This window comes from Oryx dammah, unplaced genomic scaffold, assembly GCF_014754425.2.
Source record: "Oryx dammah isolate SB20612 unplaced genomic scaffold, SCBI_Odam_1.1 HiC_scaffold_14, whole genome shotgun sequence".
In the NCBI taxonomy this organism is placed as follows: Eukaryota; Metazoa; Chordata; class Mammalia; order Artiodactyla; family Bovidae; genus Oryx; species Oryx dammah.
This window is the reverse complement of record NW_024070198.1, coordinates 10,821,298-10,847,131: the sequence shown is the minus strand read 5'-3', so window position 1 is coordinate 10,847,131 and position 25,834 is coordinate 10,821,298. Positions and strand designations below refer to the sequence as shown.

The 25,834-nt window shown below is 43.0% G+C and overlaps 1 protein-coding gene across 4 annotated transcripts in view; it reads left to right on the top strand.

Annotated features, from left to right (window-relative positions):
- Positions 1-25,834, top strand: part of PANK1 (pantothenate kinase 1) — a 107,978-nt gene that overhangs the window by 45,905 nt on the left and 36,239 nt on the right. The window contains exon 1 of one of the 4 annotated variants that reach the window (XM_040254721.1): positions 4,835-6,487. The exons of 2 other annotated variants lie outside the window; for them this stretch is intronic. In XM_040254721.1, coding sequence (XP_040110655.1) covers positions 5,806-6,487 — 682 coding nt within the window. In that variant the 5' untranslated portion in view covers positions 4,835-5,805. Of the gene's footprint in view, positions 1-4,834; positions 6,488-6,645; positions 7,392-25,834 lie in introns of those variants that run through there. One more of the 4 variants, XM_040254722.1, reaches the window with a different exon arrangement.

Sequence of the window (25,834 nt, the reverse complement as noted above, 5' to 3'; positions counted from 1 at the left end):
TTTGCAACTGTGGCGTAAAATCTGCAGGTGACAGCAGGTACACCATCTTTTGGGAGGGCGGCATGGTGGTTGAGTTACAAAATGTGAGGTTCTAGGGCCGCCCAGACCTGACTCAAATGTCTGTTAGATTTTCTGCTGTGTGAACTTGGACCCATTAGCCTCTCTAAGCTCTAGTTTCCTCATACAAAATATAAGCTAATAATAGTATCCAAATCCTACTCACATGACTACCTTGCTAATTAAAAAAGATGACACTTACAGTGTGCTTAGTCCAGTGTATGGCATGTAAGAACTCAATAAATGTTAGATAATAAGCCTACTGTCAATTTGCTAAAGCCAGATACATTCCTAAACTTATGCCCAGTACTTGGGGTCACTCTGATTATAGCTTATCAAATTCCTAGCTAGTCACACTCCCATCTCCCTTCACCAAATCATTATTGGTAGGTGCTCAAAAAATATTAGTAACAGGAAGTTAGTTCATGTGGGGTGTGTTTCATTCCTGTACACACAGTTATTACTGTAGTGGCAGCTGCTGATGTTATGTTTTTCCACTGCTATTGACCAAAAAACAGAAACAACAACAACAAAAAAAACCCAACAACAAAAAACTAAAATATTCCATCAAGCCATATAGAAAAAACAGTAAAAGAATGGGATTGGCCTAAACCCTCTCCAGTGGTTCATTTCGGTGAATAATCTTCCTGACATTTGATTTGCCCTATTGAGAGGAACAGGGTCAATTCATCTTTTCAGTCAGCAAGTATTTATGAAGTGCCTACATATTTATGACATAAGAGAGCCTAAGAATACCTCCTGCACTTCCACCTCCACCTTCAGTTCAGTTCAGTTCAGTCGCTCAGTCGTGTCTGACTCTTTGCCACCCCATGAATTGCAGCATGCCAGGCCTCCCTGTTCATCACCATCTCCTGGAGTTCACTCAGACTCACGTCCATCGAGGCCGTGATGCCATCCAGCCATCTCATCCTCTGTCGTCCCCTTCTCCTCCTGCCCCCAATCCGTCCCAGCATCAGTCTTTTCCAATGAGTCAGCTCTTTGCATGAGGTGGCCAAAGTACTGGAGTTTCAGCTGTAGCATCATTCCTTCCAAACTACCAGGGCTGATCTCCCTTAGAATGGACTGGTTGGATCTCCTTGGATCTCTTGAGAGTCTTCTCCAACACCACAGTTAACCTCCAACTTAGTTAACTTCTATTCCACTTCAGAATTCAGCAAATGCCATTTCATCTACTAAAGTTTAAGACAAGTCCAGGTCACCCTGGTATGTGCCCTCATGGCACTGAGAGTCTTTCCATTTTTGCATTTCTCGGAATGATAGTTACACTTTTGCTGTTGTGGTGATTACGTGCTTAAGGCCTGTCCATTCTGTAATCTGGATAAGGATGGGAACTTTGTTTTTGCTTAAGAGTATATCCTTGGTACTTAGTATGGTACCTGCTGTGTAGTAGTTGCTCAATTCTGAAGAAAGGAGAAGCGGGAGGCTCTGATGAAGTGTCCTCAGAATCTCTCCATAACACTGTTATTCACAGGGCAGTTTTTGTTGGGTTTTGGTGGCCTTTGACTCCCTGAAGCAGCGCTACTCCCTAGGGCCCTGAAGAAAGCAATACGAAAAGCACTGTCATTGAAAACAGCACAGAACTTGAAAATAGCCTCCTGAGGTGCCTCATGCGAATCTCTAAGAAAGGCACCGACACCAATAGCAAAGGAGGCAAAAATGAAAGAAGTCATCTTGTGTCAATATTATTCTGACAGTTAAAATTCTAGTAATTCTTTTTAAACTATGTCTTGAAGAGTATCCTTTCCCAAGCTCATACTGTATCGTCAGTGTGGTTATTAAGTGGTAGAAAGCTTGGGCACATTGGACTTTATTTCCATTTTAGCAAGGAACTAGAATTTCTACAGTGATCATGTGTAATGATGGCATGGTGGACAGGTTTTAATCTGTGTCTTCAAAAAAGTTAAAAGTAAATTAAAAGTAATTTATAGTAGTTAAAAACTAGTGTTGACCTCCCTCTTTTTATGGGGGGAGGGGAAGAGAGAGAGAGGGAGGAAAGAAGGAAAGTGGTAAGTGTTGAGTTAGACTGAAACAGACAGATATTGATATGACTTACATATCAGTGTAAGTACAAGAATGTCATGATCATATCTACATTTTTAAAGGATCACCCTTCTTAAATATAAATCCCAGAGAGAATATAAGTAAAAGGTCTTGCTCCTTTTCTGCATATTTTATCTTGCATGCTGAAACCACCAGATTCCCAGCTGCCCAGACTGGAAACATAAAAATTATCCTGGCCTTACCTCTTCCTCGTTCTGCAGTTGGTTACTAAGTCCTATAAATTCTTGAAACAGTTTTTGAGTCCACTTGGTGATCTCATTCTGAATGTCCTTCACTTAGTCCCATCTCACTTCTTTCCTGGTTGTTTCCAGTAGTCTATCTGGTCCCTCCAACTAGGAAGCTCCTCTCCTATTTTATTCTGCAGACTGATGCCAGAGATCCTTCCAGAATGCAAATCTAGGAGTTTTTCCACAATCTAAAACTCTTCAGTGGTTTCTCATGGCTTTCAGGAGAAAAGTCTGAATTGATGCCTGTGGTGCAGAAAGCCATCTGAGATTTGGACCCCAGCTCACCTTTTTGGGCATCACTCACCTCCTCCCTCAGTAGGTTGCCTTTCAGCCTTGTTGATCTCCTGGCAGGTTCCCAAGCATGCCAGATGGTTTCAAACCACCCGCAGGGTCTCCACCCCCTCAGTTCTGAATGGATTTCCTTCAGCCTTCCATGATGAAATTCCGTCATTGGTCAAACTTCGGTTTAAGGGTCATTTCCTCCCTGAAGCCTATTTTAACACCCATCTCAGCCCCATCTTCCTCTTCTTTTCCCTGTTCCATCATTGCTCACTCTCTGGAGTCCTTTGGAGTTCCCTTCCATAGTATAGGTGACACACTTTGTTTCATTCACTGCAAAATTCACCGTGAAGACAAGTGGGCCTTAGGAAGCAAGCTCTACCCTTAGGATATGTATATATTTCTGTATGTATGTTATTTTCAACAAGAAGTTTAAAAGGAAAAACTCCCTAGGTTATTCTTATGTACCCAGATGATGGAAAATCATTGACTTGTCTCTCTGTCTCTGTCTCTCTCTTTCTATGAATTGTAAGCCCTTAGAGGGCAATGAAGCCATTTGTTTTAACTTTGTACTTACTCCCAGCATTTATTTTACTGCCTACAATATAGTGCACTCATAATAAATGCCTGGTAAATAAGTGAATGAACAGAGGGAAAGAGTGCCTTGTGGGTTCTTCCTCCCTCTCTCTCTTCCAAACATTATTTGTTCCATTCCCCTGCTGGAGCACATCATATAGTTCATACCTCAAAATTACACCTCCGAACTGCAACCTCCCTGTGCCCCCCGGACTCCCTCACACCCCATAAACCTGTGATATGCCACCTGGCTTCCTCTCTATCACATGCAAAGTATAACTGATTCAAGGCACCCAGAGCAAAGACGGGAGAAAAGAAGCAGGTAGAGGATGTTCTGTCCCCAGTACCAGTGCTCCTGCCCTACCTGGGTCTGAGCCACCTGGCTCAGGCCTTCCTCACCAGGCCTGGGAATCATGCTGGAGAGGATATGTCCTTGGATACACTGCATTGCTAAATCTACTCTCTGCATTTCTGCTCTAGAGAGCTTCCTAAACTACTACTGAGCTTAAATTATGTCAGAATTTGAAAGCTTTATATTTGAATATTTAGGAGTGACAATCCAGGCATTTTGTTTTTAGCAAATTTACAGTAGAAAGTGAGAGACACCTTGGGGAAATATCACCCAAGTCATTTTTTCAGTCACAAATAATTACCAAGAGCTTCCTAGGGATACAGTTATGAAAGAGAGTCATCTGCCTTAATGGAGATTACAGTGTAGTAGGGGGAGACGCACAATCAAATAATATTGAGCATTTTTTATAGCACTTATGATGGGCTGGACACTTTACATATATATTTATTTTATCACTGTAACAACTCAGTGATGTCCTATTATACCCCCATTGTGGTGTTACAAACTGATAGAGTCATGAGGGTCAAGCGTAGGATGAGCAGGAGGGAGCGCTAATCTTGTTCTAAGGGTCAGGGAAGGCTACTTTAAGAAGTTGAAGTAGAGATCTGAAGACTGAGTTGGAATCTGGTAAACAAAGACATCTGGGAACACACAAGGGAACGCAGCAGATGAAAAGGGACGTTCGAGTGTTTGAGGAACTGAAGGGCTGCTCTATAGAGGGGGAATCAGGAGTTCAAGGTGAGGCTGGTCATCTAGGTTTTTTCTTCATATTTGCAAATATGATAACGTCAGGGAGACAAAAATAGGAGAATTAAGATTTATTCTTTAATGTGCGTGCGAGCTCAATCGTGTCCAACTCTGTGCAACCCTGTGAACTCTAGCCCGCCAGGCTCCTCTGTCCATGGGATTCTCCAGGCAAGAATACTGGAGTGGATTGCCATGCCCTCCTCCAGGGGATCTTCCCCACCCAGGGATTGGACCCAAGCCTCCTGTGTTTCCTGCATTGGATTCTTTATCATTTAACCACCCGGTTTATTCTTTGCATTGTTCTTAATAAAAAAGGAGTCAAGGGACCTGTGCACTCAAGTGGTCATGAGTCCTAAAGCTGATTCCAGGTCACACTCTGCTAGAAGGAATTCCCATCCAGGTAAAGGCCCCTGGCTGCTGCTGAGTGCTCTGAGGCCTCTGACTCCTCTGTAGATTAAATAAGTACAGATGATGGAGAACATCACACACAGTAAGTTACACAATAAACATGACTGCCAGTATGGTTTATTCCCCTTGTTGGAAATGAAGGGTGATCTGCTAATAATAAAGTGTAATAAGGATAACCAGCTCTTTGGGGCATTTACTGTGCACCAGGACTGTAGCAGATAGATTTCTCAAGACAGTTTCTAGAGTCAAGAGCTGAGGCCTCAAGGGATTGCACAACTTTGGGAAGGTCCTTAGCACCCAAATTTGTCCTGCCTACTGAGCATGCCCAGTCCTGTTTCCTGAAACCAGGTGTGTTAACTTGAACAATGAGTTTCTCAGGGTTTGTTGGGTGCCTGAGTTGGAGTTTGAATCCAGCTCTGACTCCAGGGTTACGGTGCCGTCTCCCCTGTGATGCTGCCTGCCCTTCTGAAAACACAGGCAACTCCTTACTCTATAAATAGGGTGACATTGTCTCCTGAGCGTCCTTTCTGGGTGAGGAAAGTGCTTTTTATAGCTTGGGACTGCTTCTGTTTACTTGGTCTCTTCCAGCACCGGTTAATCCCGCCTACATCTATGTCCTTCACTGTCCTTACACTGTATTCCTAGGTTCCTCCCTGTAAAAGACAACTCTAGGAGGCCACATGGTGTCTGTGAGTGCCAGCAAAGAAATTACACTCCCCTCCCTCTCCAAATCCACCTACCTGTCTATAAATAATCGTTCTCCTCCTTCCCCTCGTGCCTGTGAGTAGTTTGGTCACTTAACTAAACCCAGAGAAACACACAGACGCTCACAAAGCTTTCAGGGAGGAGGGGACAACGTGAATGACCTTGCAAAGGTATCTAGCTCAGTGCGGACAGGATTAGCAAACCCAAACCTCTACATATATTTATTGTCTCCCCCCTCCCCCCGCCCGCATTCCTCCCGAAGCTGCTCGTTCCTCTCATGCCGGCCTCGCCCAGTCCCTTCTCAGCTGGCTCCGCCATACAAAGCCCAACCCGCCCATCTCTTCTTTGCGAAGCCGGAGAACTTCAGTCCCCATGTTGAAGCTCGGCGGTGGCGGGCAGGACTGGGCATGCTCAGTAGCGGGAACAGGTCTGGGAGGCGAGGAAACCTCGTTTGAAGTCGCGCGACTGGGGCAGCGGGAGAAGGCGGGCTCTGGGGGCCCCGGCTGGGGGTGCGCGGGGATCCCCGACTTCGCGCCGGGAGCGGGCATGCTCCAGGCGGGCGCCGGGGGGCCGGCGCTCGAGGGGCAGGGCGTAGAGGAGGTGGGAACGCCGGAGGGAGGAGGGGAGGAGCGCCCGGCTCGCCATCCCCCAGCGCCGGCTCTGCGGCTGCTGAATCGGAAGCCGCAAGGAGGATCCGGGGAAATAAAGACGCCCGAGAATGACCTCCAGCGAGGCCGCCTGAGCCGGGGCCCGCGCGCCGCCCCACCAGCCTCTGGCATGGGCGACCACGGCGGGCAGCCTGAGCGCTCGGCCCCGCACGCCCCGGGGACTCCCGCCGGCGTCGGCGCTGCAGCCGTGAACGGGCTGCTGCACAACGGGTTCCACCCGTCGCGCCTCTGCAGCCGGGGCCCCCCGGGCGGCGGCGACGCGGCACCCCAGCGCCTGCCGCTCCAGCCAGAGCTCCAGCCACAGCCGCCGCCCCCTCAGCACGACTCCCCCGCCAAGAAATGCCGGCTGCGGAGGAGGATGGACTCCGGGAGGAAGAACAGGCCACGTAAGTCTCTCAGGGAGGGGAGCGCGGGCGCAGAGCGGGGCGCGACCCTCGGGAGCGGCGGGACAGGCACCTAAGCGCGCCCGGGGCATCCCAGCCCCGGCTGTCGGGGGACGGCTTTGAGGGGGCGCACGGGACTGATTCTTTCCCCAGGGGCGCCAGGCGCTACAGATCCCTTTCCTGCTTCCATCTGTAGAATGGGCCGATTTGACTCGGCTTCTGAGCTGCTCCTCGGGTAACGGCTCTGTAGAAGGCAAACGCGCTGGCCGCCTTACTAATTTGTCGGTGGGAAAATGCACGTGTGTCAACATTTGGTGAGGTCCGGGAGTAGGAGTCGAGCAGCGGTGGGGGGAGAGCCTGAGCTGCCGTCGCCCTTCTCCTCGTCCTTTTCTCTTCTGAGAGCTCATCTTTCTGGGGTTGGCGCTCAGGCAGTCAGCCTGCCCTTTGAATCGCAGAGGAGCCGCCAGCTCCCTGGGTCTATTGGCGAGCTCGAGGTCTGGAGGCGTGGAGTTTGACAGCCCCCCAAATCACAGCCTATTAGAGGCTGTTTCCTCGCAGCCAATGAGAGGACTTGTTGGGAGGGACACACCCACTGATACCATGTGGGCCGGAACTATGTGGACCAATGAAGATTGGAGGTGGATTTTTTTTATTTTTTTCCCGAGAATGGGGAGGTAGAGTTGAGGTTTCCAATAGTAATATACAGTGCAGAAAGCGAAATGCGTTATTTCACAATCTAAGGCTTATATATATGTTAGTTTGTGAAGAGTCTCTCCCCCGCTGATAGTTCTGAGATGCAAATTTGTAGATCAAGTTTACAGCTGTTTCTTATCTGAGCCGAACTTCTTTCAACTTGTTACCTCTTTCTGGGTCTCCCTAATGAAGCTTATAAATGGCAAAAAGCAAAGTAAGTAGAATGCATACTAATAACGTGATTGCATTCAAACATGCATATTTGCGTTTAGGTTATTTATTCTGTTTCATACCGGGAAATTGCTACATATGCTTTAGATTCATCTGTAAAACCTTGATATTTGGCAGCTTCACTTTTTGCTGTTTCTGTTTATTGTCTTAGACTCTTAGCTTTTCTGCATTCAGTTAAAGTCTCTGAGACTTTGGGAAGCTTTTTAACCCCAACTGTGGGACGCAGTAACTCTGATACTTGTGTTTTGTAAGTCTGAAATGTTCAGGTTCAAAGTTAACTTCTTGACGGGAACTTTGAACCCACACAGCAGATTGGTAGGGTTGTAAGGAAGGCATCTAAAACCTGAATTTCTGTTTTCTTTAGTTTTTGAACCTTGTTAGAAAATGACTTTATTTATGCATTAGTATTGATTGTTTATGATGTATTAACCTGTTTTACTTCTTTTGAAGCCACATTTCATTTATTTCTCTGATTTACTTTAACAAACTATATTAGAGTTTAAAATGTAAATAGCTAAAATATAACAAAAGAGAACTGCTTTGAGTTTTTATTTAGTATTGCTAGCATAAATGGTCTATGTTTGAGTGTATCATACCTCTTGAAATAATTTTTGAGGAATTGAAAATTACTCTCTTAACAATTTTCTCTGCAGGAAGGCAAAGGAATAACCTTGAGCCTTAACTTTTGCTTGAAAATCCACTGGAAACATTATTTAGAATATAAGAAAGTATAACTTTATGCCTGTGTGTTTTGTCAGGTATTGAAATAGGTTTTTTTTTTTTTTTTATGAAAAACCATAGGTATTTTAAGTTTAGTGATCATACTTATTTATCAACTTTTAAAAAGAATTCATCAAAATTGGTGTTTCATTAGCCTATTTTTTCCTCAAATTTGAACAAACATTTCTGAAATAAATTTTACATATTCTAAGCCACATCTGCTGTGTTCACTACCAAAATTTCTTAGTTGAAATTAGGTTTAATTAGGGATCCTTAACCGTGTGTATTAATATTCAAGTATCTTTTTACAAAAAAAAAGATAAAAAATTGCCCAATCAGTTGATTTTTAGGCAATCTAAAACAAATCTACTTAGACTTAAGTATCTCTCTATTTTCTGATGACTGATAAATTTTACATAAGCAATTATTACAGAGTATTTACATGCTTTAAATGAAATTTGAGTGTATTGTTGATAAAATCATCAAAGTTGGACAAATAACTATTTCCTACTTACAGTCTGCAACTTCAGACTCCTGCTTCTATCTGAACCAGAAATGCTTTAGGACAGCCAGGTATCACTTCTCTCAGATAGGCACCTGGAATGCATATGTGGGTAGATGTGTTTCTATTTGGTAATATATTGGGTAGAGTGCAATATATTTTGAAATACTGCATGTTTGAAAACAATGAATGCAATGAAATAGGCAATTCAGTAGTTTTTGATTATTTAAAAAGATTAAATCTAATCCCTCAGTACAAGGACTGTTCACAATCTTGTAATCTAAAAATCAGAGTAGTGGCAGGTTGATTTTGTTAAACCAGGAAATCTTGTCCACTCTTTTCATCAAAAGTACCATCACCTCACTGACTGTGCTTATCCTTGGAAAGCTTTTCCAAGACTTAACTGCTTCCTGTCTCTGCTCCTGAGCAACTGTGTGGCCTCCACCAGGTTAGATCTCCCCTTGGAATGCCGGAGTCCATGAAGTGCTCTTCAGGGGTTGTTTCTTGTACTTTCAAAGTGCTAAGATACTAAAGAGCTGACAGTTCTTTCTTCATAACTTCCACACTAGTCACCTAGTCTACCACATGGCTTAGCATTTTATTATCATTTAAAAATTTTTTATTTTTGCCTTGTGCTGATTGTTCCCTGCATGTTATTGGTCTTATCTCCCCAATTAAGTTGGAAGTCTTATTATAGATGATAGTTTTTTTTCATATGCTTTGCAACCAGGGTACATGAATACTTGATTGATGTTGACGAAAAAGATACAAGTGACATCATCACCACCTCATCAAAGTTCCATCTGTGGGACAGACTAGGCAAAAGCCTTTCAATGGAGTCTCGGTAAGGTCTCTATAGGGAGAGTCCTTTTGTATGCTCCTTGGTGTTCTGATTCTTTGAAGCATACGTAAGTAGCACCTTATGAAGTCAGCTCATTTCCCAAATATTTTGAAACTAACTTTATAGTCCTAATAAAATGCCAAGAGCCTAATGTTTGTAAATGGTGGAGTTATCCAGACTCTGGAGGGCTTGAGTTTAAATTGTATCTGGATGACCTGGGGCTAGTTGTTTAACCTCTATACTTCAGTTTCAGTATTGATAAGATGGAGCTAATCATACTATGTGATCAGGTTGATGTGAGGATTAAATAAGATATATATTATGTGTTATATATAAACATAAATTCCTTCTTGGCACATAGCAGTTATATGGCAAATGCCAGTTGTTATCACACTTGCAGAACACTGTCCACCGCTAACCCATAGGACAAGAGACTGAGCTGGCAGAGACCCCTCAGATTGACTTTCTTGTTTAAAAAAAGGTGGGAGTTGGCTAATATAAGAAAGTCAAAACATTTTATTTGATTGTCTATGATACTCCTAGTCCCATGGTTACTTCCAACACCCTTTTTCCAATAAAAATATTACATCATACAAAATGGAGGGAACAAAGCAGGAAGAAGTACTCACAAATACCATCACCCAGAGAAAATGGCTGTTTAAAATGTGCCATTTGCTGAAGGTAATTTTGGATCACACTAAGATAAGATTTTTTTTAATTTTTATTTTATGTTGGACCATAGTTGATTTACAATGTTATATTAGTTTCAGATATACAGCAAAGCGATTCAATTTTACATATACATATATCACTTTTCATTTTCTTTTCCATTATAAATTATTACAAAGTATCAATAGTTCCCAGTGCTATACAGTGGACTTCCATGTGACTCAATGATAAAGAACCTTCCTGCCAACACAGGAGACACAGGTTTGGTCCCTGCGTCAGGAAGATCCCCTGAAGAAGGAAATGCAACCCAGTATTCTTGCCTGAAAGAAAATTCCATGGAAAGAGGAGCCTGGCGGGCTATAGTCCACGGGGTCACAAAAGCGTCAGACGCAACTTAGCAACTAAACAACACCAGCAATGGTATACAGTAGGTCTTTTTTGATTATCTATTTTAAATACAGTACTGTATATATCAATCCCAAACTCCCAACTTACCCTTTTTTATTTGAAAATCTTAATAAAAGCATTTTCTTACAGCATTAAAGCATCATATGTAGTGGTTGTATTACATTCCCAATATTCCATTATATAGATATACCATAATCTATGTAGCCTGTCTCTAATAGCTTTAGGCTGCAGCTTGAGTCTCTAAACATCATAAACACTGCAGCAGCAACAATTTTGTACGTAACTCTTTTATTTTTGATGAAATTGATGAATATATACTTTTTGGAGAACAGAAATGGCACAAAAAAGTATACAGCTGTTGCCTTGAAATCCTGGATATTTTAGACTCTAAGGATACTTGTAGATGAGCCACACTACTGAAGAGAGGAGAAAAATGCAAAGGAGATAACTGAGCCAGCAAACACTACTTTCTACATTTGCTGTAGAAAGGCAAATATTTGAGTGTCATCAGAAGACTCAAGGATGTGAGCTGCCCTCTTCAACAAGCAGGAATAAGGGCTGGTGCCTGCAGGCTCCTAGTAGAAGTTCTAGATTCTGAGATCATCCAGATAGAATGCGAGCAGAAAATGGGCAAGAGTTCATTATGCCCATAACACATTCGTGGGGTATAAACTGAAGAAACACACGTCTATTACCAGTTTTAGCTAGCCACCATTGACAAAGTGTAAGTCTTCACTTTTCTAAATATTAGGATATTCAGCTTTGGCACCTAGAATTTCCCCAACTTCTGAATCGGGCTAATAGAAAAACCAGGATATAAAGATAAATAGGTAGAATTCTCTGGCTGGAATGGTGTGACTATATATGCATTTTTATTAAAAACATCATCAGAACTTCTAGATGGTAGAGAAGCTTTGCAAATCAGGAACAAAAGACTAGGATGGAAAACAGGGGCACACTCTAGAATTGCTACCTCTAGGATGTGGTCTGATTTCTACGTTTGTCAATAAAGTTATGAATTGTACAATGCACATTTGGACTAGAGATTTATGAATTTAATGGCCCAAGTGTTCAGTGTCTAAGTGGTTAAATTAGGTGTCAGGATTCATTAGGGACCTGAACACCACTTTTCCCCAAAAGGCCACTAAGTGAATTTCAACATTAATACAAAACATATTTTGTTTGGCACAGTAACCAAAAATATTTTTAATGTGGGACATTCAACAAGGGTATTAAACAAAATCCAGCATGGTTTTTGGAGACATAATTAGTCAGGAAAGAAGAGTACTAGTTTTAATTAACAGGTTTGGGGTTGGTTTTTTGTTTTAATGTTTGTGATAGCCTGACTTTTAATAGTGTGTGTGTATGTTTTAATATAAACCAATTGGTTTGACTTCCATTACATTTAATTATATGCTTTAGCTTCACTGTGTAGGTCAGTGTTCACCTTGGGATGACAATATTCTGAATCAGATAGGATGCCCAGAATTTCTAAGTAGACCTTCCCTCTGGATAATGCAGCTATCAAGCTTGGTATCTCATTACTTAATTTATGAGATCTTTTAGATACTTCAGTTCAGTTCAGTTCAGTTCAGTCGCTCAGTCGTGTCTGACTCTGCGACCCCATGAATCACAGCACGCCAGGCCTCCCTATCCATCACCATCTCCCAGAGTTCACTCAGACTCACGTCCATCGAGTCCATAATGCCATCCAGCCATCTCATCCTTGGTCGTCCCCTTCTCCTCCTGCCCCCAATCCCTCCCAGCATCAGGGTCTTTTCCAATGAGTCAACTCTTCACATGAGGTGGCCAAAGTACGGGAGTTTCAGCTTTAGCATCATTCCTTCCAAAGAAATCCCAGGGCTGATCTCCTTCAGAATGGACTGGTTGGATCTCCTTGCAGTCCAAGGGACTCTCAAGAGTCTTCTCCAACACCACAGTTCAAAAGCATCAATTCTTTGGCGCTCAGCCTTCTTCACAGTCCAACTCTCACATCCATACATGACCACAGGAAAAACCATAGCCTTGACTAGACAGACCTTAGTCGGCAAAGTAATGTCTCTGCTTTTGAATATGCTATCTAGGTTGGTCATAACTTTTCTTCCAAGGAGTAAGCGTCTTTTAATTTCATGGCTGCAATCACCATCTGCAGTGATTTTGAGAGTTGGCTAATTGTATGCGTGTATGTTTGACTGTATTTTCTCCTTGGGAATGTATTTGAAAGCAGTCAATGATTCCAAGGGGTAAGGGAGTGTTATTTTTAGAGGGAGTTACATCAAAATAATGATCTGTGCCTCTAACAGATTTCTCTATAGTTTGGAAAGAAGGTGAAAAGATTTATGACAATAATGGGTACTTACAGTGGTCACTTTGATTGGCCGAGTAACTAGCTTAGCTGTGATTGAGCAACAGCTGTGTGTCTCATTGCTCCCTATGTGTCTTTACAAAAGTATGTGGTCACCACTCCCACACTCGATTTTTACGATGGGGAAAGAAAAGCCTGGAGAATTGAAGCAACCTACCTGATGTCAGTGAATGGCAGAGCCAAAATTCAAAGCCAAGTCTACCTCCATTTTCAGCTAGCTGCCTTTCTTTTCTTCCACATTAAGCCCATTATTTTGGGAAAAGAAAGTGCGTTCTGTAAAACTTGTAGAAGAAATCGGTGTATACAGTTGGTATACCTTTGGCAAAAAGCTCATTCATGTGTTTGTGGAGGTAACAGTAGCCGATGTTAAGGGACACTTACTCTGTGCCAGGAACCAAAACATTTTACATGGATTATCTCCTACGGCACTCCCAGCTCCCTATGAGATAGGTCCTACTCTAGATTTATTTCTTGTGTCCCCCCGAAATTCAGATATCAAAATCCTAACCCTCAAGATAATGGTAATAAGAGGTGGGGCCTTTGGGAGGTGATTAGGTCATGAGGACGAGCCCAGAGAATTCTCCAGAGGCTAAAAGCAAAAAGACAGCTATCTATGGATAACCAGCAAGGAGCTACTGTATGGCACGTGGAACTCCACTCAATGTTCTATGGCAGCCTGGAGGGGAGGGGAGTTTGGGGGAGAATCGATACATGTGTATGCATGGCTAAGTCCCTTCACTGTTCACCTAGAGCTGTCACGGTGTCGTTGATCGGCTATACCCCAATACAAAATGAAAAGCTTAAAAAATAAAATTTAAAACAAGACAGCTTTCTAGGAATTGAGCTCACCAGACACTGAATCTGCCAGTGTCTTAATCTTGGATTCCAGGACTGTGAGGAATAAATTTCCATTTATCCTTCTCCAAGAAACCGAGCAAGAGCTCCAGGACTCGGGAAAATTGAGCTTAGATTTGGACTCTGCTGGGCCAGGAGACCAGACTCGTGACCCTCTTGGATTCCCAGGATGAATGGGTAGTGTTCTAGAGTGGAAGGAGCTTTGGAGTCACCAGACCTGGATTCAGAGCCTCATTCTACTACTTGTTCACAGTGCAGTCTCAGTTGAGATGCTTAACTTCTCAGAGGCTCACTTTGTTGACGACAAATAACTGGCGTCTGTCTTACCAGTGGTGAGGACCAAATGTGGAAAATGGGGCTTCCCGGGTGGCACTAGTGATAAAGAACCCACCTGCCAACGCAGGAGACAGAAGGGATGTGAGTTCCATCCTTGGGTCGGGAAGATCCCCTGGAGAAGGAAATAGGTACCCACTCCAGTATTCTTGCCTGGAGAATCCTGTGGACAGAGGAGCCTGGCAGGCTACAGTCCATAGGATCGCAAAGAGTCGGACACAAGTGAAGGGACTTGCACGCACACACACATCTTGCCGCTTTTGAGTACCAAATGTGGGAAATGTAGGTGAAGTCTCGTATAATAGAATGCCTATATCCCGATATGTGCAGAGTAAAAGATATTTTACTATTCATACCAGCTACTACTTGTAAAAGGATTCAATATTAATTTTCTTGCTATTATTTAGTCACAGAGGCTTTCAAATGTTTCTGAAATCTCAGGATTCTCATCAACCCATCTTGCTCTGACTGAGGACTTTTGTGGACAGGGTTTCAGAGTATCCTCCAACCTGATCTGACATCATCTCCTAAATGGAAGCTTCCTTAATTCCTTCTGAGGTTTCTGGAAGCAGGACGCGTGGCTGTGCCGTGTCTTTATCTCACTGTCACTTTCATAGACGGCTCCATGGCAACTCTTGAGACCAAGTACGAGCAGGCCCTGCCTGAGAATGATGTGAGTAAGAAAGCTGGGTAATTTATGTAACTGCTAATCTAGTGTCAGGACAAAGTTATTTTTAAAACAGGAAGTATCTTCTTTTGATCTTTTACCATTTGATATCTCAGCCCTTGAGTGAGGCGGATAGGCATGATGGAGAGGAGAAAGATTAGGAAAGGGAGCACTTTTCCTTTATAAAAGCTGCACAAATTGAAGAAGGCTTCAGAGTTCAGAACAGCCACATCCAGTGCTTAGGTGTTATTTTTTAACCCTCAGCCTAGCAAACTTTGTTCTGGCAGAAGATGAGATGGATACTTCTGGGCGCTTGTTGCCTGCAAGGCCAGAATATGAACCTTCTGGTGTTGTCTGGCCTTGACTCTATGCTGAATCTGAGGCCGTGGGACTTTAGATAGAGGCTCGGGACACTGTGGACCTGCATGGACCTCTGCAAGCTAAGGCCAGCCTGGGTGGTACCAGTGACTGGGAATCCCGGGGCTTACGGAAAAACAACTGCTTTACAGTCCGAAGTAGGCAGTCCAGGAGTGAAACAGACAGGGATGGACTTAGTTGACTTGAAGCTCAGTCTCAGTTGACTTGAGATTCAGCAGTATGGTGAGTCTTCCATCAAAACATAGGCACTCAATAGAAATTATGGGGGTTGATGTTAGAGATCCTTCCTTACACTAAGTCAGAATCCATCTCACAATTTCTCCCCTGTGTTCCTTGACAATGCAGCACATCTAATTTATCTTATATAGATATTTAAAGATAGCTATTTTATTTTGACTTTCCCCTGGGCTCTCACCCTTTGAAGAACCAAGAGCCACACTCTCAGTGGACAGATTCCTTCACCCACGTGATTCAGTACAGGTTGTACTGACTTACCAGAAAGTATTAAACTGTAGACTACAGGATGACTTCTTTTAGATTGTCATAAAGGAGATCAGGTACTGACTTACCAGAAAGTATTAAACTGTAGACTACAGGATGACTTCTTTTAGATTGTCATAAAGGAGATCAGGTCAGTATTGACCTGGGTGACCTTGAAAACTGAGGTTTAATACTCCCCATGGGTCGCACAGGGGTCAGTCAGTTTTTATTCCTTTGGGCCAAGGTACCGTGCTAGACTCTGGGTGTGATATTTGATTTCATGTCATTCCAAACTGTAGTGTAGCCTGAAACCAGTTACATGACTTTACTCTACTCCTATGCTATGGCAGTTCCTTAAGTTCTGAAACCGTGTGTATGAGTCAGAAGGCTTGAACATAGTCAAAACTGTTCACCATTCATATTTCCTCAGCTACCTCCATTTGATGAAAAACATCTAAAGAGATACCATGTATTTAGAAGGAAGATAGCATGAGTTTGGTCAGGGAGATATCATGTCTTCTTTCCTTTCATGGAAGCTTTTTACTGTGAAGAAGGAGCCCAAATGTGATTTATTCTTTGCAGTGGCCACATAATATTTCATCAGCAGTCTTTTAAAATTTATTTTATTTTTTTCTTCATTAGAGGACAATTACTTTACAATATTGTGATGGGTTTTGCCTTACAGCAACATGAATAGGCATTAGGTATACATATGCCCCCTCCCTCGTGAACCCTCTCCCACCTCCCTCCCCATCCCACCCCTCTAGGTTGTCACAGAGCTCTGGCTTAGGGTGCCCCGCTTCATCCATTGACCTCCCACTGGCTATCTGTTTTACCTGTTGCTGATGGATATGTCTCAGTGCTATTCTCTAAGATCATCCCACTCTCTCCTTCCCCCACCGTGTCCAAAACGCCCCTGTCTCCTTTGCATCAGCAGCCTTACAGAGTGGTTCGGTTCGGTTCAGTTCAGTCGCTCAGTCGTGTTTGCGACCCCATGAATCGCAGCACGCCAGGCCTCCCTGTCCATCACCATCTCCCGGAGTTCACTCAGACTCAGGCCCATCGAGTCTGTGATGCCATCCAGCCATCTCATCCTCTGTTGTCCCCCTCCCCTCTCCTCCTGCCCCGAATCCCTCCCAGCATCACGGTCTTTTCCAATGAGTCAACTCTTTGCATGAGGTGGCCAAAGTACTGGAGTTTCAGCTTTAGCATCATTCGTTCCAAAGAAATCCCAGGGCTGATCTCCTTCAGAATGGACTGGTTGGATCTCCTTGCAGTCCAAGGGACTCTCAAGAGTCTTCTCCAACACCACAGTTCAAAAGCATCAATTCTTTGGCCCTCAGCCTTCTTCACAGTCCAACTCTCACATCCATACATAACCAGAGGGCACCATTAATAAAGATGCCAGAACCAACTTGGGCAAACCAGGAGTTCCAGTGGTGTGCTGAAAGTGGCTACTACAGGCTCTGGGAGCCAGCTGTATACATTACATCCCAACTCTGCAGTCAGTGTCCTTGCATTGACAGCTTGAAATTGGCTACAGTGGGTGTATTTACACAATGGAAATTGGCAAATGCTGAATTTTCAGAGATCCAGTTGTTAAATATTTACCACTGACCGTAATACAGGTCACATGTCACTCAGAGAAAAGTCCCAGAGGGCAGCAGTAATACAAACTGAATTATCACAGCTTTGGGGGGAGAGAATGGGAGAAAAAGCTCAATATATCTTCTGATACTTAGGACAGTACCAGAATATGAGACATTAGATAATGGAGCCTCATTCTCAGGAAAGAAAGTATTCTACAAATGTTTGAAAATGCACTGTAATATAAGGGTAGAATTTAGACTCACATACAGTCAACCCTCTGTACCTGCAGATTCTGTATCGGCAGAGTTCAGCCAACTACAGATTCTATTAAAATATTTGAAAAAGAATTCCAGAAAGTCCCAAAAGGCAAAACTTGAATTTGCCATGCACTGGCAACTATTTACATAGTATTTACATTGTATTATGTATTATACGTAATCTAGAGATCATTCCAATGAGGCAGGGTGCAGGTTCTATCCTCAGGAGGATGGATGTAGGTTGTATACAAATACTATGCCATTTTATATAAGGGACTTGAGCATCTGAAGATTTTGGTATCCACTTGGTGGGCGGGGGGTGGGGGAGCTCAGGATTCTGGAGCAAATCCCCCTTAGATTTTAGATGAACAACTATTATCTGCTTTCCTTTTTCCCTCTGAAATTTCTACATCAAAAATAGTTAGGCTTGGGACTTCCCTGACAGAAGTAGGAAATAGCAACCCCCGTTCAGTATTCTTGCCTGGAAAATTCCATGGACAGAGGAGCCTGGTGGGCCCCACTCCTTGGGATCACAGAGTCAAACATGGCTGAGCACACATGCACACATGCTTCCCTGGTGGTCCAGTGGTTAAGACTTTTGCCTTCCAATGAGGGGGTTGCAGGTTCTATCCTCAGTAAGGAAGCTAAGATCTCACATGCCTCATGGCCAAAGCCAGAGCATAAAACAGAAGCAATGTTGTAACAAATTCAAAAAGACTTTAAAAATGGCCCCCACAGAAAAAAATCTAGAAAATAAAATAGTTGGGCTCTGGTAGCTCAAATGGTAAAGAATCCGCCTGCAATATAGGAGACCTGGGTTTGCTCCCTGGTTGGGAAGAACCCCTGGAGCAGGGAATGGCAACCTACTGCAGTATTCTTGCCTGCACAGAATTCCATGCACATAGGAGAGTGGAGGGCTACAGTCCATGGAGTCGCAAGGAGTCCGACACAGCTGAGTTACTAACACTTTGGGGCTAGTGCTGGATGACCCAGCAGGTAGAACAAGCAGGTAGGTGTTAGTGAACCACCAGGGCAGCATGGGAATCAAGAAAGGAGATGACAACATCCATGTCTTTGTGTGTGTGTGAATGTGTGTACATATATGTTTGCACCCAAGTATTAATCATAGCAATATCATAACCTTGGACTTCTTTATACTTCTTTCATAATTCACCATTGCTTTTATTTGAATAACAAATTTTGAGTTACACTCTCATCGCTTGTCGATTGGAGAACAATATAATTTTTCTTTCAGTTCAGTTCAGTTCAGTTGCTCAGTCGTGTCCGACTCTTTGCGACTCCATGAATCGCAGCACGCCAGGCCTCCCTGTCCATCACCAACTCCCGGAGTTCACCCAAACTCAAGTGCATCGAGTCGGTGATGCACCCAGCCATGTCATCCTCTGTCGTCCGCTTCTCCTCCTGCCCCCAATCCCTCCCAGCATCAGGGTCTTTTCCAATGAGTCAGCTCTTCAAATGAGGTGGCCAAAGTATTGGAGTTTCAGCCTCAGCATCAGTCCTTCCAATGAACACCCAGGACTAGTCTCCTTTAGGATCGACTGGTTGGATCTCCTTGCAGTCCAAGGGACTCTCAAGAGTCTTCTCCAATACCACAGTTCAAAAGCATCAATTCTTCAGCACTCAACTTTCTTCACAGTCCAACTCTCACATCCATACATGACCACTGGAAAAACCATAGTCTTGACTAGACGGACCTTAGTTGGCAAAGTAATGTCTCTGCTTTTGAATATGCTATCTAGGTTGGTCATAACTTTTCTTCCAAGGAGTAAGCGTCTTTTAATTTCATGGCTGCAGTCACCATCTGCAGTGATTTTGAAGCCCCCCAAAAATAAAATCTGACACTGTTTCTACTGTTTCCACATCTATTTCCCATGAAGTGATGAGACCAGATGCCATGATCTTAGTTTTCTGAATGTTGAGCTTTAAGCCAACTTTTTCACCCTCCTCTTTCACTTTCATCAAGAGGCTATATGTATAAATCCAGCCCCAGATGAGCCTTGCCGATTTAGAATTTCTATGTTGATTTAGAATTTACTGCTGCTGAGGCATCAGGGTGGAGTTGCCAGAATATCTTCATTTCATGTTTCTGGTTACAGTGGGCAGGTTGAAATTTGTCTGAGCCAGGAGGAAAAAGAACTTGGTATGTAAGTTTGCTTCCAAAACAGATCTCTCAAGCAAAAAAGGGACTTCTCCATTTCATCCTCCCTTGAATTTTACTCCAAAGGCAGCTCACTGTGCTCCATTTATTCTCTCAGTGTCCTGAAGAAGTGTTTGGAGAGTGTTGGGATTTTTGTTTTTAAATCTTTTTATTTAGGAAAATTTCAAACATTATACAAAACTAGAGTATATGGTATAACTAACTGCTAAGTACTCATCACTCAGCTCAGTTATCAACTCATGTCCAATCTTATTTTATTTAGGCTATTACATGCAAATCTTCCCCTCCCAAACTGGATGAAATTGAAAGCAAATCTCAGATATCATATCATTTCAATGGTAGATATTTTCATATATATGTTTAAAGGATAAGAATGCTTAAAAAAATACGTATAATCTGTTATTTGCTAAAAACATTAACAATGTATTATATCCAATTGAGAAAATAGTATTTTATGATGCACAATGAGATGAATAAATTCAGTTATCTAACCACAGTTAAAATCATTGCATCCTATTTGTTGATAGCTGAAAATCTGATATCGTGTTGCCCTGAAGGATTCTTTTTCTTTTTGGGGGGGGGTTCAGTACCTTTTATCATTTGTTTATCATTAATTTTTAACCATTTCTTCATGGTCTGAGATTTTGAAACCTTTCTTGGGGTGAAATAGTCCTGTGCCCCAGAACAGATGCTTTGGGATCACTCCAAAATCACTGAGATAGAAGCATCTGGTGTCTCCTATGTAGTTTTTGTCTTGAGCTTGAGAGGTTTGTTGTTGTTTAGTTGCTCAGTTGTGTCCGAGTGACCCCATGGGCTGTAGCCTGTCAGGCTTCTCTGTCCATGGGGTTTCCCAGGAAAGAATGCTGGAGTGGGTTGCCGTTTCCTTCTCCAGAGGATCCTCCCAACCCAGAGGTTGACCTTGTGTCTCCTGCATTGGCGGGGAGATTCTTCACTGAACCACTAGGGAAGCCCTGATTGAGAGGTTAGGAACAGTCTTACAAGAATTCTACCCTCCTTTCTTCTGAAGTCAGTAGGGTGAGAACAGGCAAGCTAGCACTCACATTGGAGATAAAGACAACTAGGATGTAGGTCTGGACTTGGGCCTGGCAATCTGGAAGTGCTAGATTCAGGGTTGAGCCAAGAGGGATATTGCTGAAATTTGTGAGATATTTGTAATTCCAGGCAATCTCTCCACCGATGACCCTGTATTTCAAGTTAACCACGAAAGAGAAAAAAAAGATCCTGAATCTATCTAGTGTCACTCTTGTTTGTCAAGCATTGCTAGGGATCAAATCAGTTAAACATCAGTGAATTCTTATTGATATAACTGTAGTTATGTGGTTAAGGTTGTGCCTCCAATGCAGGGAGCATGGATTCAAGCCTTGGTCAGGGAACTGATTCCACATACTGTGTGGCATGGCCAAAAAGAAGTAAAGGATGTGTGTGTGTGTGTGTGTGTGTGTGTGTGTGTATAAACACCTGTATACCTGAAACTAACACAACATTGTATAATCAACTATACTTCAATTAAAAAATTTTTGGTTTTTATTTATTTAAAAGCTGTAATTAAAAAGCTGGAGATCACATAACTAATGTTTGGGTGGGTTCATTAACCTCTCTGCACCTCAGTTTTGTCTTCTATAAATTGAGCATAATAACAGTGCCTACCTCATTCGGTTATGAGAATTAAATATTGCCTGTGAAGCTCCTAGCACAGTACCTGGCACATAGTATGCCCTTAACATTAGTTGTTATAATGCTGCTGCATTTTTTATAGACCCTGGAATAAACTTCTTCAGAATTTCTAAAAAGAGACCTTTGATTGGCATGTGTGCAGCCCTAAAGTACTGTTTGAAATTTGGCCTGTGTGTCTATGTCCACACATCCAGATAAACTTGCATAAGCTAGTACTTCAGCACACGTTTACCAGACTCCATTAAATTTTGGGCAAGGCTTAGGCATATTTGGTTGGCAAATGCTCTCACAAGTAAATGGATAACCTGTTGCGTCCTGATTATTGTTGTCTTAGAGTTTTAGCACGTATAAGATTTAGAGGCTTTTTGTTTGATTTTTTTTTTAATGTTTACTACAAGTAAACTGAGGAGCTGTTAGATATTTTACTATTCAGCTTTTTGTGATACATTTCCAGTAAATCTTTTCAAGCTATTGCATCAGTTTTGATTCAAGAAATCTCTGAGATTGTAGGGAAAACTGCTGCAAAACCAGTTAGGATTTACGCCTACTGTCTGTGACTCAAATTTGTCTCCATATTGTGTAATCCAAAGAAAGTGCAGAGATAAACTGGATGCTGAGGTTCCTGATGCTGCACCTGTCATCCATAAATGACAGTTTTCCGGTCTTTATGTTCATCAAAACAGCATCATTCTTACTGGTTAACTTAACGTTAAATACGTGATATGTTTTGTAAAATAAACCAACTTAAGTAAGATATTGTTTTTACCTCTTTCATATTTGAGATCCAGAGTTAAGATGTTTTAAAAAAAGCTCCCATGCTCAAGAGTTTGACAGTCGCACCTTAGTGATAGAGAAGGGCGCCATGCCTCCAAACTAAGTGGCAGCAGACAGATAAAATATTTTGAATACTCATATATCTGTGGAGTTTGAATCTCTTTTCCCAATTAGATATTACATCTGGCTGTTCCTGCTGGTCACAGCGATCATCACTTCTGGCATCTTGGCAGCGATAACCCAGAAGGCAGCTGAGAATCTGGAAGGAAACAAACACTTTTGACCCGCCAAAAATCAGTGTTGGAAAGTAGATCAAGTTGGAGATGCTCGTGCATTTTACACTTGGAGTACTTCCTGGACTCTCTTGAGTCTATTTACTTTCACCCAAGTCACAACTTTAACAGACTTGATTTTCTGGTTTCTCTGCAATCATACATAGCAGGTTAGGGATTGACATTACAGTACACTGACAGCAGCCAAGAAATTAACAGCAGTAGCTGAAAAGAAAGACATAGAAAGCTATAACAGAGACAGATGAATACTCAAACCATAGCAGCCTGGGAAGCACAAGTTTATGTGGTACTTAAGGGCATCAGTATATAGTGGGTACAGTAATTGATTCTCACATGACCCCGAGTCATCAAAAGAGCTAAGATTTTCTTCATGTTTCTTTAAGAATATGAGAAGTGAGTCATGCATTTTAGAAAGATTTCCTTCAAAAACTATGATTTGGCATTTATATCTTAAAAGTCACTGGTAAAATGCATGGATTGGGTCAGAGCTTTATATATGTTATGAAATCTGCTTTATTGAGACATATACACATACAATTCACCCGTTTAAAGTGCCCAGTTCAGTGGTTTTCAGCATATTCACAGTGAAACCATTAACACAATTTAGGCTACATCATCACCCCCTAACAAAACCTGATTAGCAATCATTCCCCTTTTCTCCTACAACTCCTAATCCTGCTGCTGCTGCTGCTGCTGCTGCTAAGTCTCTTCAGTCGTGTCTGACTCTGTGCGACCCCATAGACGGCGGCCCACCAGGCTCCACCATCCCTGGGATTCTCCAGGCAAGAACACTGGAATGGGTTGCCATTTCCTTCTCCAATGCATGAAAGTGAAAAGTGAAAGTGAAGTCGCTCAGTCGTGTCTGACTCTTAGCGACCCCATGGACTATAGCCCACCAGGCTCCTCCATCCATGGGATTTTCCAGGCAAGAGTACTAGAGTGGGCTGCCACAACTACTAATCGTTTTGTCTCTATAGACTTGCCTATTGTGGGTGTTTCATGTGTATGGAATCATATGATATCTGGTCTTTTGCGATTGGTTCTTTTCACTTAGCATAGTGTTTTCAAACTTCACTTGTGTATTAGTTTGTTTCAGTATTTCCTTCCTTTTTATTGCCAAATGATATTTCATTGTATGGACGTGTCCTATGTTATTTATCCATTCATCAATTGAGGTACATTTCTGTTGTTTCCACTTTTTGACTATTATATGTAATACTGCTCTGATCATTTACATACAAATTTTTGTGTGGTCATATGCTTTCATTTCTCTTGGGTATTTACCCAAGACTGCAATTACTAGATTATAGACAAGCTTATGTCTAACCTCTTGCAAAACTGCCAGACTATTTTCCAAAGTGACTGCACTGTTTTATATTCTGACCATCGGTATAGGAGGGTTCCAGTTACTCCATATCCTCATCAACACTTGTTATTTTCCATTTTTTAAATTATAGCCATCCTAGTGGGTTTGAAGAAATACCTCATTGTGGTTTTGATGTGCATTTCCCTAAAAAAGTGCCCTTACCTCCCTCCAACACTAGCAACCCTGTGGTTCTGAAACATTTAGTAGGTTCAAACTTTACCTGCAGTTTAATTAGAAGGTTCCTGAATGTCTGGGAAGTGTCAGACTTTACTGTGCTCAAAAGAGAACTCTGCACAGAACTGCTGCCCTTTGTAAATATTAAAGGATTGTTTTAATTAAGTAATGTCTGGTACAAGGACAATGTGAATTCCACTCATAGCAGAATTTTCAGTTCTTCTTTCCAGACTTCTTGCTTAATGATCAGTCCTTGCAGAGGAGAATGTAATGGCAGGAAACCAGGTTCACTGCTGCATCCTGACTCCGCCATAGTGCCTGCCAGTCTACAGAACAAAGTGTCTGCTCACTGAATCGGTGGCGGCATAAGCACGTAAATTGGTCTCAGGTCACTGAAGGAGGGTCCTTGTGACCTCCTCGATTTCAGCTTATATTGCCATGTAAGCAGTTAGCACACCTTTTCTCAGTCCCCACCCAGCTAGACCGGAAAGGTTTGCCAGACTTTCACAGCTAAAACTAATGAACAAAGCTCATTTCTGGTAGCCCTGTTGTTCTCTGCAGTGCCACCTAGCAATGCTATTCTCCCCAAAGCCTCTTTAATTAACCACTCCCTGGTATTAAATTGTCAATAGCATCCCTAGAGTAAGGAAGCATGCTCTGGTGGCTTGTCAAGACACAAAGCTAAACCTCTTGGAGATTTAAACTGGGATTTGTTTAAGGAGGTAATGAGATTACCATCTTGAGCTTCAGTGCAGGGCGTTAGGAAGCTGGAAGAACCATTCTTAAGTGGATACTGGGATCAGCTCTGGTGGCTGAAACGGTCACACTGGAGATAGTCATACAGGTGCACTGCCTTCAGGGCCCCTTGGCACATCTCTGCATGGTCCAAACAGTGGCATCTTTTAAATTCATGGACTGTGTTTCTGATGAATTGTTGTTGTTTAGTCACTAAGTCGTGTCTGACTGTGACCCCATGGACTGTAGCTCATCAGTCTCCTATGTCCATGGAATTCTCCAGGCAAGAATACTGGAGGGTGTTGCCATTTCCTTCTCCAGGGGATCTTCCCAACCCAGGGATAAAGTCCATGGCTCCTGCCTTGCAGGTGGATTCTTTACCGCTGAGCCCCTGGCAAAGCCATTTCTGATGAGGAGAGTGGTGTAACTAAAGGTGAAGACCACGTGGAAAATCTGTAATTGTGTACATCTCTTGCCACCCCAGGTGGTGCAGGGGTGAAAAATGTTTCCTACCAAGGCAGGAGACTCGGGTTTGATCCCTGCGTCAGGAAGATCCTCTGGAGGAGGAAATGGCAACCCACTCCAGTATTCTCACCTGGAAAACTCCATGGACAGAGGAGCCTGGTAGGCCACAGTCCATAGGGTCCCAAAGAGTAGGACACAACTGAACATGCACACACACACACCCGCCACCCCCCACCCCCAATACACACACACGCACACAGCCTGAGAAGATTGCAATGGAATGGGAAACAAATTTCACCTGTCTTTCATTTCTCCTCCTTAAGACCTGTTGCAGGAAAGCAGGGCTGGACTTCAGGGGTGAGGGCTAGAAGATGAGTTCGATGGGCACTGCGGTGACAGTCCTCGCTGTTCTGACTTCTTGTAAGAAGGTGGAATGGAGAGAGAGATTCCAAGACCTTGGAAAAGAGATTGCACCTCACTGAGCCTCTCAGCAACTCATGGAAGAGACTTGAGGAAAAGTTTGTTTTAGCCTCAGGGGTTTGACATTTTGGGTCCCCTCATGTCTGGCTCCTGGAGAAGGCAGTGGCACCCCACTCCAGTACTCTTGCCTGGAAAATCCCATGGGTGGAGGAGCCTGGTGGGCTGCAGTCCATGGGGTCGCTAAGAGTCAGACATGACTA